Consider the following 17399-nt stretch of genomic DNA (forward strand, 5'->3'; position numbering starts at 1 on the left):
AGCCAGAGAGAATGCCTGGAGCTGGGAGATGGAGGGTCTTGTGCCAGGAACAGCCGGGAGGCCGGGTCACTGGATCCTAGAGTATGTGGGTGTGGGGAAGGAAGGGTGCAGGGTATAAGAAGCCTGCAAAAGTAGATAAGGGCTTTCATGTTTGGATTTTGTATTTGATCCTGGAGGTGATAGGAAACCAGTAGTGTTTATTGAGTACTGTCAGACCTCTAGTTTGGGAAGATCAGTTTGACGTGTGAGTGGAGGATAGATGGCAGTGTGGAGAGATTCAAGGCAGGCAGGATGCTCCCCCCACCAGTTCCCCCATCAGCTGTTGCAGTAGTCCAGGCAGGAGGTGATTCGGGTCTGCACCAGCAGGGTGGCAGTGTCAGAGGAGAGATGCTGCAGAGCTGAAATCGATAGGCCTTGGCAATAGATTGGATTTGGGGGGTGAGAGAGAGTGAGGAGTCCAGATGACACTTAGGTTGTGAGCCGTGGTGCCCTTGACAGTAATAGCAAGTTAAGAAGAGAGGAAGGTTTGGGGGGGAGGGGGAATAATGAATTCCATTTTGGACATAATGAATTTGAGCTGTTTATGGGACTTCCAGGTAAAGATGTCTAAAAAGTGGTTGGAGGTGGGGTCAGAGAGGTTAGAACTGCAAATCCTCAGCACAGACATGGTCACTGAACCCAAGGGAGCTGATGAGATCAGCAAGTGAAGAAGAGAAGGGGCCCAGGACAGAGCCCTGGGGGGCACCAAGGGCCTCTGCTTGGAGACTTCCAGAGAAGCACAACCCAGAACCTCCTGTGGCAGCCCATTCCTGACATTCAGTCAACAAGCATTCCACTTTGGGACAGAAAGTTTGTCCTGATAGCCAGCCTAAAGTAACTCCACAAGTCCCCTGCCCTCTCAGTTTGCCTCTTGGGCCAGTCAACTCACTGGCTTTCTTCCCTTCAGGTTCTGGCCCCCTGCTATCATGTTCTCTCTCCCCAGCCTTGCCTTCTTCCTTCAGGCAGTTGATGGTAGTGATTGGGTCTTGGAGAAGACCATGGCTTTGGGGTAGTCTCGGCTGGTGACTGGTCCCCAGCCAAGAACCCCAGTGGTGTCAGACCCAAGCCAGCCAGCCTGTGGGTCAGCATTTTAAACTTCCAGAAGTAATTTAATGATGAAAAACATGATTCATCAGGGAAACTTCTCTGATGGCCTTTTCTGGTGGCATGAGCCCCCGCCGATGGAGACAGACCACCTATCTTGGCTCATCCCTTGGGACGTGTGGACAGGCTCCTGGGATGCGTTGGGACATCCTCAGCCTGTGCCGTGTTCTACATTTAGGTCTGTTAGGAGATTCAACAGCGTTCTACAGAGCCCAGCCAGATGCCATGGTATCTTCCTTGGGTTTCTGAGCCAAGACAGCATCCCTGGACGGCAGCCGTGCTGCTAACAGGGAAGGGGAGGGAAGGTGGTGTCAGGAGGCTGGAGGAGTGTACTGCGCCCTTCCCGAGGCACGCCCCCCCCCCCCTTCCCTCCCAGTGTCAGAGCTTTACTCTCACTAGCTACAACAATCTGCAGAGCCCAGCTGGAGGCTGCCCCAGGAGGCCTCTGCCCCCTCCCCCCTCCCCCCAGACGCCTCGGTCTTCCGCCCTGTCTGTGTTATTGTCTCTCTTGGTCTAAATACCATTTGTTTCCCCCCAATAGAATGTAAGCCCCTCGAGGGCAGGGCGGGGTTCACTTTTTTCCCTTTCCCCATCCTCCTGCTCAGTGCCTTGCACACAGTAGGAGTGTAATAAATGCTTGTGAATTGACATGAAGATAGCCAAGAACAGCGAGGGGTCTTTTTGATGCTTGGCCCCAGGTGTGTAGGGGTGAGGAGGGCAGGGAAGGTGCCGACAGGCTGTCTTGCCCTCCAGCTGAAAAGCTCTGGTCCGGGGGTGCAGAAGGTGTGTCGTTGTGTCTTCCCCTGGCCTCCTCTCTTCACTGCTCCCTCTGGGGTCTGTTTCTGCTTCCTAAGGGCTGAAACCTCAGGAGGTTTGGAAACAGGTCGTGCAGGGTTGGGGGCAGGGCAGCCCTGGGTACCATCATATAGGGTAAGGAGTTGGTCTCTCCCTGGCCACCTGGGGATTGCCTCCAGCAGGTGACGGGGAATCTGAGATGAGTGGGAATGTGGGGGTGGGGGGGGGAGGCCGGCTGCGGTGGAGGGAGCTGGGACTTTGCAGGGGGTCTAACCAGGTGCTGGGCCAGAGAAAGCTTGGCTGAGGAGGGCCAACACACCTGCTGGACTGTTCTCTCCTCTTGTCATTGAAGATAGGAAACCAATCTATCTCAACCATCAGGCAGGAGTAATTTAAGGAAACGGGATTCTGATGCAGACTCCTCAGGCTGGCCGCCTTTGCTCCTCCCTTCATGGCTTCAGCTTTTAGCCCCGGGCTGTACCCTGGGAGGCCTCGTGATCTGGTCCAGCCCTCTCTTCCCTCTGGGAATTCACCAGAGCTGCCCCTTGTGCCTTCCATATACACATCTCTTCAGGACCTGCTGTGTACCTGGTCCTGTGCTGCGCCCTGGGGACACAGGAGCAAAAGTGAACAGTCCTTGCGCTCAGGAGCTTGCCTTCTAATGTGAGACAGCATGCACAGAAATAAATGTATGCAGAATGAATATGGAATCTCTTGTATTTGCTTGGTAGCTTGGGCAGGTGGCAGAGGCTGCTGCATTCTGTATGTTGACTAAGCACCCATCCCCCAGGGTGTCTCATTTTCAGCTGGGACCAGAGCAACAGATCTGCCAGACCTGTGCAGTGCAGTTCTGGGTGCCAGGTTTCCCAGAACCAGAGACTTGGAGCTTTTGAGGTGTCTGGAGAAGCTCTTTACTGTGCCAAGGAAATGGGAACAGAACTCTAATTAACTCTGAGAGTTAGGAGACAGGAAGCGGCCAGCTTCTTGTGAGGAAGGGATCATTCTGGGTGCTGGGTGTCAGGCACTGTGCTAAGTGCCGAAGACACAAAGAGGCAAAGACCAGTCCCTGCGTTCAAGGAGTTTGCTGTTCACTAAAGGAGGCAGCCCGCAACAACTGTGAAGGCACCAGAGTTATGGGGGCCTTGTGGAAAGCCAGGAGGTAGAAGTGTAAGGAGGGCTCAGGCATGGAGGAAAAGCAGTGAAAATTCTGGGAGTCAGAGGTCTGGAGTATCTTGTCTGAAGAGTGTCACTGAATCATGGAGTGTGTGTGGGGGGTGAGGTGTATGAAGACTGGAAAGATGGGGGCAGGTTATGAAGAGGATTTCATATTTGATCCTGGAGCCGTTGGAAAGGGGGGCGGGGAGGGGAGAGAGAAGAGGAGGAGAGACGTGGCTGGTGCTGTGATTTAGGAAAATCACTTTGGCAGCTGTATAGATAGAAGCAGAGGTTTCCAAACTTATTTGGCCTACTGCCCCCTTTTAAAGAAAATTACTCAGCACTCCCCTGGAAATCTATTTTATTTAACCCTTTAATGGTTTTTTTTGAAATTTGTTTCATTTCATAAAAATACTGTGTGGCCCCCCCACCCCCCTTATCGTTCCAGTGCCTCCCAGGAGGCAGTATTACTGACTTTGGCAACCTGTGTAGAAGAGAGCCTGGAGTGGGGAGAGACCTGAGGCAGGACCCCCCCCAGTGGCTGTTAAGTGAGGTGATGAGGTGTTAAGTGAGGTGATGAGCACCAGGGGTGGTAGTGTCAGAGAAAAGAGGGACAGGTATTGGAGAGATGTTACAAAGCTACTAATAATAGGGAGGTTAGGAGCAGGGGAGCTTTGGGGGAAAATGATCATGAGTGAAGTTTTGGACATGATAAGTTTGAGTTGATTATGGGACCCCCAGTTTGTGATTTCCAGTGGGCATCCAGAGATGGGAGATTGGTGGTCAGCAGAGAGATTAGAACTGAATAAGCATATTTGAGAATCCTCCCCATAGGGATGGTAATTAAATCTGTGGGAGCTAAATATATCAGCAAGCGGAGTAGTATAAAGGGAGAGGAAAGGAGGACCCAGGTTAGATGTCTGTGGAAAAGCTCCAGTGATCTCGTGTGACTTGGATGAAGATCTGGCAAAGGAGACGGAGGGGGCTTCTCAGAGAACCGCAAGAGAGCCGGGTCACCGGCACTTGGAGAGAAGAAAGCATCGTGGAGAAGTGGGGGGTCAGTGGGATCAGTGGCTACCGAGAAGTCAAGAAGGATGAGGACTGAGAAAGGTCGCTGGATTTGAGAATTACGAGATCCTTGGTAACTTTGGACAGAGCAGTTTTGTTAAATGATGAGAAGTCAAATTATCGAGAATTAAGAAGATCGCGAGAGGAAAGGACGCAGGGCCACCGTTTGTGGACGGCCTTCACAGCAGCTGGTTTAGCCTCAGAGGCAGCAGAAATGTGGGATGATAGCTCACAGATGGAGGAGGGGAGAGACATGAGCATGTTTGTAGGCAGGAGAGGGGAAGAGCCAACAGACAGGGAGAGATGGAAGATCGGTGACTGCATGGGGGTGATGGAAGGGGCGATGTGCTGGAGAAGAGGGGACAGAGTGGGATCACTTCTGCATGTAGAGGGGCTGCCCCTTGGTAAGCCATCTCTTTGTGAGACAGGAGTGAAGGAGGAGGGAGGAGCGGAAGGCATCTGTGTGTTACAAGAAGAGGGAGTTCTCAGTGAAATTGGAAGCCAGGTTCTCAGCTGAAAAGGTAGGAGTAGAGGAACTTTGGGAGGTTTGAGGAAGGATGAAGACTGTGGAAGAGCTGCTGTGGACTGTGGGATAGGGAGTCGATGAGGGAGGTGTCAGAGGATTGCTGGACATCAGTGAGGGCCCAGGGCAAGTTAGGTAATACAACCACTACACACTTGTGAATTTCTGCACTGGATGGTGGGAGTGATCCTGGCGGAGCATTGGTGGGGCAAAATTGGCAATAAAATAAGATAGTAAAGAACTCAAGGGCAGAGGACAGTCTAGAGCTGAACTGGTTCACCTGAGGGTTAAGGTGGGGAAGGTGCAGGGAAGTGCTGCAGAGATGGTCTGGGAAAGAACTGAGCGACTAAGGGATTGGAGGGGCAGACTTGGAGTTGCAAGGCAGAGGAAGAGGCAGAATGACCGCAGTTTGGGATTGGAGCAGGGGCTGTCCTCCATCCCATCCTGGACACTGTACCCCACTAATGTTCACGAAATAATTTGTGGCCCTTAAACACAGTAGCAGTGGGAACTCTTTGTTCCCCTCTTTCAGTTATTTAGAAAGGAGATAAAGGGAGCTGGGACCCTTGGTGCCTTGGGCCTGGTGCCTCAGGCCTGAAGCTTGGCCAGTCTTCCTTTGTGAGAGCCTAGGAGGAGAAAGTGGAGGCAGCTAATTGACATGTTGACCTGTCATCAGCCAGAGGATTCAGTTACCCTCCTTGAGCTCCAGCCTTGCAGGAGTGCTGAGCCCAGCAGGCCCCCGAGGCTTGTTCCCTGGGGGAGTGGGTGAGGGAAGTTCTGGGGAGTTGGCTAGTTTGTATAATGAGCTGGATTTGTGCCCATCTGCCCAGATCCTGGGTGCTGTGCACCACGAGCACGAGGAGGAGTGACCCCTGGTTGGCATAGAGACCCCTGAGCGTGAGGGTTGGGCCTTCATGTGTCTGGAGAGAGAGGCAGAAGGGGCCTGACGTTTGGAAGGGGCCTCCCCAGCAGGACCCTGGGTGCCTAGCACCGTCGTCTCCAGAGATCACAAAGAAAGGACTTCTCTCCTTGGTTACACTGAGCTTCCGTCTTGCTCCTTCTGTGGACGCTGCTGTTCATGCTGACATCTGCAGCGTGCTGATTTCTAATGGGATGAACCTGTTGGTTCACTCTCCATGATTGCCTGTGGCAGGAGGGAAGTTAAGCTGGCTTTGCCAAGGTTAACCAGGCTGCGTCCAGTCTGGAGAGGGACTCCTTCCTTCCTGGAGGACCAGCAAAAGTAGGTTTGAGTCTGAACCCAAGAGCGTCGTGCCCCTGGACTGCAGATGTCTGGTGCAGCTCTTCTTAGACAGGAGAATGAAGCAATGATCGCCCAGCCACATCCTTCCCCTTTTGCCACCCAAGGGTAGAAATTGCAGTCTTTCTTGGAGATGTTGAATGGCGCATTCCTTATCCACGGTCTCGGTCTGTCTGTTCTACTGGGGCTTCCCTGGGTAAACCCTGATATAAATCCGTAAATACAAAGTGGTTCAATACAGGGATGTTTGGGAGGCTGGGCACTAACGGGTGAGGGGATAATAATAGTAAGCATTTTTATTGTTTAGTCATGTCTGACTCTCTGTGACCCCATCTGGGGTTTTCTTGGCAGAGACACTGGAGTGGTTTGCCATTTCCTCTTCTCCAGCTCATTTTCCAGAGTAGGAAACTGAGGCACACAGGGTTAAGTGACTTGCCCAGGGTCACACAATTAGTAAGTATCTGAGGCCAGAATTGAACTCAGGAAGCTGAGACTTCCTGACTCCAGGCCAGGTGCTCTGTGCACTATGATGCTTCCTAGCTACCCCAAGAGTAAGAATAAGCCAGTATTTATAGAGCACTTTAAGGTTTACAAAGCTCTTTATAAATTCAATGTCATTTTATCTTCACCACAGCTTGGGAGAGAGGGGATATTATGGTCTCCATTTGACAGTTGGGGAAACTGAGGCAGGCAGAGGTTCAGTGAATTGCCTAGGGTCATCCAGCTAGTAAGTGTCTAAGGCAGGATTTGAACTCAGGTCTTACTCCAGGGACTGTGCTCCATCCACTCAAGGCACCAGCAGCTCAGGAAACGCTTCACACAGACGGTGCTGGCGCTGCATCTTGAAAGAAGCAGGGAGTGTGTGAGGTTATGGTAAAAAGAGAGAGCATTCCAGGCTTGGGGATGATGGATGGGCACGAGCATGCCCCGGGCAGCTGCTCTGCCCTGGCCTGGAGCTTCTCCTGTACCCAGACTGCAGGATTCTTGGCTGAGGAGATGCCGCCCCCTGGTGGCCAACCTGAGCTCTGCGGCCTTCTGACCCTTTCCTCCTGGCTTCCTAGGATGGGAATGAGTGTTAAGGTTGTTTATTCTGCCTCCTGAGGCGCTGACCTTTCCATTTCTCCCTGGGGGCTTCTGCACTATCAAGTCCAGCCCAGGCCCTAAAAGCATCTCTACCATAGTGTATTTGAGAAGGGCTCAGCCAGCTGAGGAGGGGAGCCGCCCACCTCCCCAGAGCCTCCCCAGGTCACCCCCTCCACCCTGGAAGGGCTCTCCCTCTCCTGAAGTTCTTCCTGATGGCCAGCTGAAGTTGGCTTTTCTGACCCTCAGCCCCCACGTGGGCCCCCTTCACTCGCTCTCGGGGCCCAGGCACAACCAGCCCAGCTGCAGTGTCTTCTTTTCTCCAGGCTAGACGTGGCCACATCCTTTCACTGCCCGTCTTGAGACATGCACGTGTGGGCAGCTGAGAGGGCAGCAGGTAGAGTGCCTGAGTCAGGATGACTTAAGTGCTCATTGTACCTCAATTGCCTCATCTGTAAAATGGGGGTGGTAATAATGGCACCTCCCTCCCAGGGCGGTTATGGGAAAAGAAGGAGATCTTATTTGTAAAGCACTTTGCAGACCTTAAAATACTACCTAAATGCCCACCATCATTACCCTCTGGATGAGCCACGCTTCTCTAACCTGGGCCTTTCTTTTGTTTTTTAGAAGGAGCTGAGCCTTCCGAGAAGAGGCAGCTTGTGAGTACCTTCTTCTTCGTTTCCCCCCTCCCCCTCCCTTCCTCATGCTGGGGTCAGTCTGGCCTCAGCCAGGGCTTGGGACGCCATTGTCCCGTCCAGAAATGACCACTTAGCTTCCCTCAGTGGACCCAGAGAGAGCTGAGCAGTTGTGGCCTTGGCTTCTGGTGGTCTTCTACAAGTCTCTGGGCCTTCTGGGAATTCTCTGCATGTTGCCTACCCTCCAAGTCCCTGACAGTTGTCTCCTGGGTGGTGTCTTGGATCCAGGAGTGTCTGGCTTTGGAGGCTCCAGGTGGACAGGCGGGCCCAAGCAGAGCAGTTAGCCCTGGCTCTGGAGCAGCAGGGGATGGGCGTCTCTTTCCGCTCTGCTCCTTTTCCTCCCTGTGTGACTGAAGTCTTCTCGGGTCCCCTCCCTTCTCTGGACCTCAGTTTCCTCTTCTGTCAGACGAGGGGCTCGGCCTAGATAATCTCTTTGGTCTTCCTTTCTAGTTCTTGTTCTTGGGAGCTGTTGGGGGGCATCTGCTCTGGTTGTGTGTGGGCACTGGAAGGCTCCCAGTGGCCAAGGCTTGGGCCCCGTGTGAGCCTGGGCATGGCCTGTGGCCGTGTCTGACTGCTGCTCCTAACACCAGGCGTTTGGAAAGGCTTGGGGCTGGGAGGAGGCGTCTTGTTCCTACACGGTGTGTGTGGGAGGCGGAGTACTGGACGTCGCTCAGGAAAAACTTGAGCTCAGCCTCAAACGCTCTGCACCTGTGTGACCCTGAGCAAGTCACTGAAACTTTCTCAGCCTTAAGTTTTCTTATCTTTAACGTGGAGTGGTAATGGAATCTATCTCACAGGGTAGTTGTGTGTGGATCAATATTTGCAAAGTGCTTTGCAAACAGATACAAATGCTAGTGATTGTATTATATATAAAATAAACAGATTCAAGGTTATTTTTTCCCTTGTTCTCTGAAACCTCTTGGTGTTGGTTAACCATAGTGATTTTTGAAAGCCAGGGGAGCTTTGTTCCTGGGTCCTTTGATGGATCTGCCTCTGTGGGACATCCCCCCAAAGCCACTCTGCTCTGGAGCAGACATTCGCCCTCACCGGCTTCTGGCCTGTGGGTGTCTAGCTTCCAGGAGCTCACCGGCACAGGGCATGGGGCTTCTGGAGGCTGATTCTCACTTGAGACTAGGTTGTTTGTGTCTCTTGGGTGGTCACCTTTTCTCTTTCAGATCACCAAAGCAAACCTTTATTAAGCATCTTCTCCCCATCTTCCCCCTCATGTCCGTTGTGTTGAGGAGGCCCTGAATTGGGCGAGCGCCGTGGCTCTTCCTTAGTAAACTCTTCATGGTCAGCTCTGTGAGAAGGCTGAGAACCAGGAATTTCAGTCCTAGCTGGGGCCCCTGCCTAAATGGAGCTTCCGTTTTGAGGGGGAGGCAGCATGCACACAGCTGAATCAATACTTAATCTATATGAAAGAAACATCACCTAACTTTTGGAGGGGAGGGGAGAGTCCTGGCAGCTGGTGGGGGCCTCAGGTGTGAGAACTGCCCTGAAGGGGAGGGGGCACCAGGCAAAGGCGAGAAATGGAGGGGTGTGCATGCACGGTGCGCGCGTGTGTGTGTGTGCTGGAGTGTAGATTGGGTGAAGGGAAATTTATGTGTCATCAGCCTGGAAAGATAAGCTGGACCCAGGTTGGAAAAAACCTTAAATGCCGAAAAAAGGGGTTTCTAGTTTATTGCGGAGGTCACGGGTTTAAGCTGAACTTTAGGAAAGCTGCTGTTAATTAGTTGTGCTGATTTTTTCCTTTTTTCTTTTTATCTTTAAACAATTCTGTCTTCTGTATGGGTTGGCTGAGGGGAGATGGAGAGACACTGGGAGATATTAGGGTGATATTAAAAGAAACAATGGTGTCAATGAAAATTTAGTTTACCAAAAGATGGTGGTAATGGTGATGAAGGAAGCCTGAGTGGGCCTTCAGTGCAGGCTCCTAAATCCATACCCGGTTGAGAGCGCCCTGGCTCAGACTGTCCTCCAGACGCCAGCTCTCAAGCCGTGAGGCCACGGCTTGTTTTATTTTAATTCACCAGGGAGATCCCCAAAGGAATGTCAAAGTCAGATGTCTCCTTGCATCTGAGGAGGTCCCCATTGCCTCACCCATTGCTGTGCCCTGGCCCTTGCTGGGCCCCTGCTGACTCCCACTCATGGCGCCCACTCTTCCCTTTGAAGCTGTGGTCATCTCCCTGGCTTCTGTCTTTATGTTGTCACCATCTGCCATTTCTCCACCAAACTGCAGCTACGGGGCATTGGAGTTCAGAGATCGGCCCTAGCACCTCATGCTCCTGGGGAGGTGGCCTGCCATCCAGTGTCCTTATCAAAAGCCATCCGAGTTACTGGTCATTTTTACCACGTCATGAATCGTAGATTTAGGGCTACAAGGGACCTTCAGGCCACGTGGCCCATTTAATAGAGGAGGAAATGAGGCCCAGGGATGGGCGGTAAGTTGCCCAAGGTCACCCAGGAGCACATGGTAGAGCCTGGGTCTGAGCCCAGGCAGGTCCCCAGTTTCTCCTATGACATATCCAGCTGCCAGGCCTTCAGGGGCACTCCGCAGTGTAAGATTCCTGACACCCACTTTGAAAAGGGAGTCAGACAGCCATGATTCCACTTTATACAGTTGAGGAAACTAAAGCTGTGGGAGAGGTCACCATTACCCAGCCAAGGATTTGAGCTGTAGCCTTTGCAGACCAGATGTCAAGAGCTCCTTTCGTTCCATGATACAGGTTTCCAAATGATTAGAAAACCAGTAAACGCCCTGGAGGAGTGACCCAGTGGTCTAAGTGGACCAAGGGGGACCAGATGAGGAAAAGGCTTCTTGGGTCAGATGGGCCTTGAGGATGGGAGAGTCTCTTCCAGGCATGGGGGACTGTGGGCAAAACATTGGAAGTCAGATGTGCCACAGAGACCCCCTGAGTCACCAGAGGCAGTGACCAGATTCATTCTCCCTCCCTCCTCTCATCTTTCCCTGCTGGGCCCTGGGCCTCCCTAGGTCAACAGAAGGCTTAGCTGGGCCCTTTCCCTGTCCCTGATGGGCCATGCTCGGCATTAGGGCTGGTGCAACAAGCAAAGGGCCTGTGTTGAGTTCTTGGCTGGCTGCTAATGCCTAGAGTGTTCAGAGCTGCACAGGAAGCATCATAGCATGTTGTAGATAGAGCGGCCTTCTCTCCTGTCTAGGCCAAGCACTTCATTTTAGAGAGAAGGTGAGTGACTAGGCCAAGGACACTGCTAATGAGAAACAAAGACAGGACTGGAACCCTCTTGAACCCTCCTCAGGCTTGAGTCCAACGATCTCGGCAGTGATCCCCAGCCTCTACCTTTAGGGGCGGGGAGCTCACCACCAGTTACTAATTAATACAGTAACTAATTATTAGGAACTGAATGTCATCTACCTCCCTGCAGCTTCCCCCCTTTGCCCTGGTCCTGCCCTCTGGGGCTGAGCAGAGGAGAAGCGATCCCTTGCTCAGCTTCTGATCCTTTAGACACTTTCAGGTTGATAGTCATGGCCTGTGTCTGCCCTGAAGTGACCTGACATAGCTCTAGGCCCCCTTGCCATCTTGTTTGCCCCAGTGTGGCAGTTTCCTTCTTAAGATATGATCATGTGCTGTGTGGTGGCATTCAGGGGTACTGGCTTTGAATGGTGCATGTGCTGCTCCCTACCATATGAGACCATGGATGGACGTGTCTTTTACACGCCTCAGTTTCCTCATCTGTAAAATGAGGAATCTGGTTGGATGGACTCATTCATCTCCAAGTCCTCTTCCAGCTGAGACAGTGTAGGGTTTTCTAAGGTGTTTAGTTGTGTTCTGTTTCCTGGCTCCTGCCTAGCCTGGGGTAGTGAGGGGGTTCCAAGGGCACCTAGCTTTCCTGTTTAGTTCATTTCTCATTCTTAGGGCCAGGCCGGAGCCTGGTGTCCCTTTGCCTCCTGCCTGTACTTCCCTTTGCTGGGCTGGGGGCCACTTTATCTAGCAGAGGCCTGGCTCTTAGGCGTTGTGCTTGGGTCACTCGCTCATGAATTAATTTTGTATACTTTGGAACATAGCTAAGAAAAAAGCAAAAGAGCGTCTTGCACTTGGTTGGGGTAGGCTTCCCCTTGCCTGGATGGTTTTGACCTCATCTGGGGCCAGCATGCAGGCAGAGGAGAGAGGGGAAGGACCCCAGCACAGGTGAGGCAGCAGCTGCCTTTTCCAGCCCTCGGCTCTGTGTGCTTGTCTGTTCGTAGGGTGTCTTGGCCAGGCCCAGGCCAGAAATGAGCAGGTTTGTTGGATGCTCATCCATATCGAGCTGCGCTTCGGGCCCACCTGAGTTTTCTCTTGGTTTAAAGCCTTGGTATTGGCCAGAGGGCTGACTCCAGCAGAAGTGCAGGTCTACTGACCAAAGCCTTCCCTCTTGGCATTGCCATCATCCTTGCCTTCATTCCCATACCTCTCTTGCACCTTAGAGTTCACTCGGTGCCTCTCTCAGAACAGCGCCATTGAGTAGGTGATGGGTGCAGAGCCTCAGAATCCTTCAGCTTTCACTGGAAACCCTCTGTTGACGGTGAGTTCGCTACCTTCCAAAGCAGCCCGTCTCATTTTCAGACAGGTCTCAGTTCTTCTGTGCAGTCGAAAGCTACTTCTCAGCCACTCTCCCCTGTGCCTTGGGAGCCTGTTTTCCAGGATCCAGCAGAACAAAGCTCAGCTCTCTTCCCCTCAGTCTTCATGGTCCTCCTAAGTCTTCTTTCTTCGAGGCTCAGCATGCTTAGCTACGTTCTCTGTCTCGTGGGCACTCACTAGCTTGGGTGTCTTTCCTAAAATGGGACTGCCAGAGATGCACACAGAGTTCTAGCTGTGAACTGGCCCAGGAAGTAGCTTACCTCCCTGACTCGTGACCATCTGCCTCGATGAGCAGCTTAGGATAGCGCATTGTTGACGCAGGTTCCACTTGTGGTCCACTGCAGCCTCTAGATCTTTTGCAGAACAACTATTGTCTACATAAGTCTTCCCCATCCTAGTTTTGTGAAGCAGATTTTTTGAAACCCAAGTTCGCCCTTACTAAATAGTTGGGGCTTTTTGAGCTTGGACTCAAGATTCAGTGCGTTAGGTATCCCTTCAGCCAAAAAATGGTGTCTCTTTAGGTGATCATTCAATCAGCTTTGAATCTGTCTAATTATGCTCTCTTGTGGACTTTGTCCCTCTCATCATTAGAGGCTCCCCCGGTGGCAGAAGTGTGGCAAAGTGTCCTTGTAACTGGGAGGCAGGGCGTGCAGCTTCAGACCCGCTGCTCTGTCCTCTTCTAGCAAAGGTCCCTTCCAGCCATGGATCCAGGGGCTGCTGGTGACTCAGTGGAAACAGCTTGTTAGGGGTCAAGCATGCCTTCCCTAGTGGTTGTGCTGGAAGGATGGTGGGGCAGGAGGTTTGGGGGCTTCTTGGCCTAAAGAGACAGAAGCCACTTGGACATTTAGAAGAGATGTGGGGGCAAGAGCAAGATGCAAGACCATCCCAAAAAGATGTGTGTGACCAGGTCGTAGAAGTGTTGGTTGGTGTGCCCTGGCGTGGCGGGGCTGCCAGCTGTCTCCCCAGAGAAGCGACTGAGAGGGACCAGGCGGTGCTGTTCCAGGATAGTGGTATGATGGCTCCTTCTGTACCCCGCCCCGAGCCACCACTGATGTCTCTGTTGTGTAGTATGGTGGGAGAGTACTGGACTTGGGGACAGCAAGACCTGAGTTCAGATTCTGCCTTAGACAGTTGGTTCCTTGCTGTATGACCCTGGGCAGGTGTCTTAACTTTGATGAGTCTTGGTTTCATCTTCTGTAAAATGGGGAGAATGATAGCACTCACTTCCCCAGGTGACTGTGAGGATCTGGTCAGGCCCAAAGGAAAGTGCTCTGGAGGCCCCGGGCTGTTCATGGCCTTCCAAGATAACTGACCTGGACCCATTGTCAAGGAACTTCCAGTTCCTTGGAGGTAAATGGTGTGGGCATGAGCGGTCCTGACACACGAAGGCGAAACACCCTGGGGCCGTTGAGGGGAGCCCCATGGGCCAAGGCTCAGGTGGGGGGAAGTTAGAAGAGAAGGGGGTGAGCCAGGAAGGCTGGGTTGGCTGGGACACACAGCTCATTGAGGGGAATAATGTGACTGGAGACTGAGAGGGCAGCGTCAAGCCAGATCCTGGAGGGCTCTGAACACCAGGGTTCGAGGTGTCTGCTTCACTTTGCAGGCACATTGGAGAGCGCTGGGGGAGCTGCCGTGATCTTCTAAGCACCCCCTTGTGGGCCATGCTGCCAACCACCTCATGGCTGGTGAGCTCCTTCCCATCCCTGAGGGCCTTTGCTCTGGTCCAGTCTCATCTAAGGCATTGTGTTCAGCCCAGGGTGTTGGAAAACAACCAGGATGGGGAAAGGTCTGGAGACCAGGTCACATGGAGATCGGGTGAAGAACATGGAGCCTTGAAGAACCGTCGATACTTGTTTGAAGGACTGTCCTTTGGAGGAGAGATGGGCCTTGTCCTGCATGACCCACAGAGCAGAACTAGAAGCAGGGAGAAGGTGCAGACAAAGTGACTTGAAAGAAAAGCCCTAACATTGAGGCGGTGTGAGAGAGGACTGGAGAGATGGCAGGATCACGTACTGGAGATGATGGAAGGGAGCCTCTGTTCCAGGAGGTATGGTTTAGGCTATCTAAGGTGACTCCCTGGTTCTGTTTCTGGTTCCCAACCCAAACCTGTGGTTCAGTTAAATTTGATAAGTCCCTTCCATGTTCAAAGCACTATGCTAGGTGCTGGACAGGCCAGAGAGCTTTCCTTTGTGTTTTCTGTGGGAGTTTATAAAGCCTGTCCTATTCTGTGTTTTTGTTAGCCTGAGTGCTTGCATGGGAGCTGAGGGCTCCTTACCTCTTCTGTAAAGACCTGGACATAAGCCACATGCTGATATTCCCTGGAGAAAGTTGGTTGAGGGGCAGGTCTACTGAAATTCAGATGTTTTCAGATGTGAGCCCATGTCGTCAACGAGAGGCTACCAGGATTGTAAACCCAGCGCTCAGATTTGGGTCTGCAGGTTCTGTTGGGGGTCGTAAGGGGGTTGATTGATTATTGATCCGATCGTAGGATTTCAAGCGTACTGATCATGTAATGAGGAATTGTGATTTGGCCAAAGTCATCCAGGGGATAAGGGGCAGAGCCGATGAAGCGCTCCTTCTCTGGGCTAGGCCCTGTGCTGGGTTCTGGGGAACCCTCAGGGAGCTTAGGTGGTGCTTTGGAGTTGGGGAGAGGCTGTGTGTCTGTGGGCAAGAAAGCAAAAGTCTATTACACAAAGTGATTTTGGGAGCGAGAAAACGCTGACCTCTTGGAGGGATCTGGAAGAGCCCGCTGGAGGAGGCAGCCCCTGCCCTGAGCTCTGGGCCACCTTCCTTTGCCCATAGGCGGTGGATCAGAGAGCCCACAGCAGCCTCTAGGGTCCTGCTGCTTACTTCGCAATAACTCTGAAGGATCTACTGGGAGCTGGCTGGGGCCTGTGAGGCCACCCAGGTTGGCCCTGCTTTCACAGCTGCAGCCTGCGGGAGTGTTGGATACCCAGGGGCTTGGCTCACGAGAGCCTCATTACCCACTGGCCTTCTCTGGCCTGCCCCTCAAGGGCACCAGGAGTCCCCTGGGCTTCTGTTTGTCATGTGAGGTTGTCTGCTTTGTACGGAAAGACCCGCATGGCTCTGGCCGGTATCGTGTGCCCATTGGTGAGCTTGGGCAGCAGCCTGGTTCTTGGGAACTTGGGTCTCTGTGACTGCGGGGCCCAGCTCTCCCCTGTGCTCTCTTCTCAGAGCGTGTGTATTTAAAGGTGCCAGTGACCCTGATGGGGTCATGTGGCCGGGAGGGAGCCAAGGGGTCTGTAATGTGAGCAGGGGGTGGTGATCACTGGGATCATTATGGTCCCTGCCCAAGGCCACAAGCCAGGGTTATTTTTGGGTTGGGTAGGTTTGGGGTGGGGGGAGGGGAGGTTATTAACCCTTTGACAACCAGATTTCAGGAGACTGAAATTCAGACCCTAAGCAAGAAACTTTAGCTGATGGTGTTTGCTGTATTTATTGCTAGAGACTGTTGGTTAGCACTGGGCCTGTCGGCATTGGCAGGTATTCCAGGAGTGCGGACCTGGCCTTGATCTTGATATCTCCCCCATGTCTGGGACACAGACAGCCGAGGGTCTGAGGTTGCAGGCCTGTTTGACTCTTCCGTGCATGGAGAAGGCCAAGGGTTCCCGGCCAGTCAAGGCCCAGTGGCCTCTCTGGTGTACCCTGCATACTACTGGACAGTGTGAGGTCATGTGGACATGGTGCCCCCGCCGCGGAGCTGTGGGGCTGGGGAGCAAGGCATCTGCTTCTGAGCCTCAGTTTCCTTAGCTACAAAATGGGAGTCATATGTTCACCTCTGCCCTCACAGCTTTTAAATCACTAAATCATCAAGTTCTGGCAGAGCATGAATGTTCCCTTGCACACATATGCATAGAAGCGTGAATGGACTAGAGCCGAGGTTTTTCTCCCCACCTCACTTTGTCATAGTCTGGTCCCGGGGAGCTGCCCTGGGCCCCCTCAGGGTCAGCCCCTGCCTCTCTTCTCTCCCTCGGACAGGAGCCAAGGGCCCATTGGGGGGGGGGGACCCTGCCTGGGGAGGAGCAAATTCTTGAGCACTTTGATTTCCAAAAATGGCCTGATGAGCACGCTTGGTCCCCTGTGCCCCCAGCCCCTGCCTGGAGCAGCTGCTCTGTGGTCTGCTCACAGCTCTTGGGTTTCTGTGAGTGATAACTGTATTTCTGTCCCAGAGTGAGTCTGCCTGTTGGTATGTACAGCCTGTGCCAGGCCTCCTCCCCCTTTCCCTCCCCCCCATGGGAGCTCGCCTGACGTGTGGACAGTGGCGGGTGGCACGGAGCTGGGGACACGTTTCCAGACAGACCCTGGCCCTGGGCTGCTGCTGCCGCTGCTGCTGCCACTGCTGCTGGCCAGAGTGAGTGATGTTAGGAGGACCCTCCCAGCAGGTTCCTGCCTCCTCTTCCAAATCAGTGTCAGCCAGGGCTACCTTTCCATCTTTTGGAGACTCCAGGGCAGTGGCTGTTAGATCCACTGGGCACGGAAGGTTGAAGCCAGGAGTGCCGTTCCCGTGAAGTCCTTTGGATTGAGCCCCGGGGGGTCTTGGAGCTCAGTGTGTCGCTGCCTTGGCTGGGTTCTGCCCCACGCCCTAATCCCTGCTCTGAGCTCGCTATAACAGGGTCTGGAGGTGCCCAGGCAGCTGCCACAGCAGCCGCAGCAGCAGCATGAAACGGCGGCGAGAGAGACTGGGAGCCCCATCTCTTCGGATCCAGTAAGGATGCGGGTGTGGGGGAGGAGGGGCTGATGGTGTTAGCCTGGGGCTCTCTGGGGTGACATATCCAACAAACATTACTCTCCTGTGGCTGGGCAGGCTTTGGGGTCGGGAGAAGCCAAGAGAGCCGCCCCCTGTCTGAGCTGAAAACCCTGAGGAGCGGGCACTCACCGCCACAGGCCTGTAGTCCTTGCCCACCTTGGCCTTCCCATCAGCATTGGGATTTGGTGTCCCTTTTCCCTTCCCTTCTGTCCCCGGCTAGACGAAGAGGAGCCTGGCTGATTCCTTTCTGCCTGTAGCCAGGAGAAAAGTGGGAAATGGGTTCAGGAGGCAGTGCAGTGGGCCCCCCAAGGTCGGTGGG

The 17399-nt window shown here is 53.3% G+C and overlaps 1 protein-coding gene across 10 annotated transcripts in view; it reads left to right on the top strand.

Annotated features, from left to right (window-relative positions):
* The window catches only part of MAST2 (microtubule associated serine/threonine kinase 2), a 139720-nt gene that overhangs the window by 42377 nt on the left and 79944 nt on the right, over window positions 1-17399 (top strand). For all 10 annotated transcript variants that reach the window (XM_027838191.1, XM_027838190.1, XM_027838192.1 and 7 more), the window contains one exon: window positions 7650-7681. In XM_027838191.1, the coding sequence (XP_027693992.1) occupies window positions 7650-7681 (32 nt within the window). The remainder of the gene's footprint in view (window positions 1-7649; window positions 7682-17399) is intronic.

The sequence above is a fragment of the Vombatus ursinus genome, unplaced genomic scaffold (genome assembly GCF_900497805.2).
Source record: "Vombatus ursinus unplaced genomic scaffold, bare-nosed wombat genome assembly UNPS02014825.1, whole genome shotgun sequence".
NCBI classification, from domain to species: domain Eukaryota; kingdom Metazoa; phylum Chordata; class Mammalia; order Diprotodontia; family Vombatidae; genus Vombatus; species Vombatus ursinus.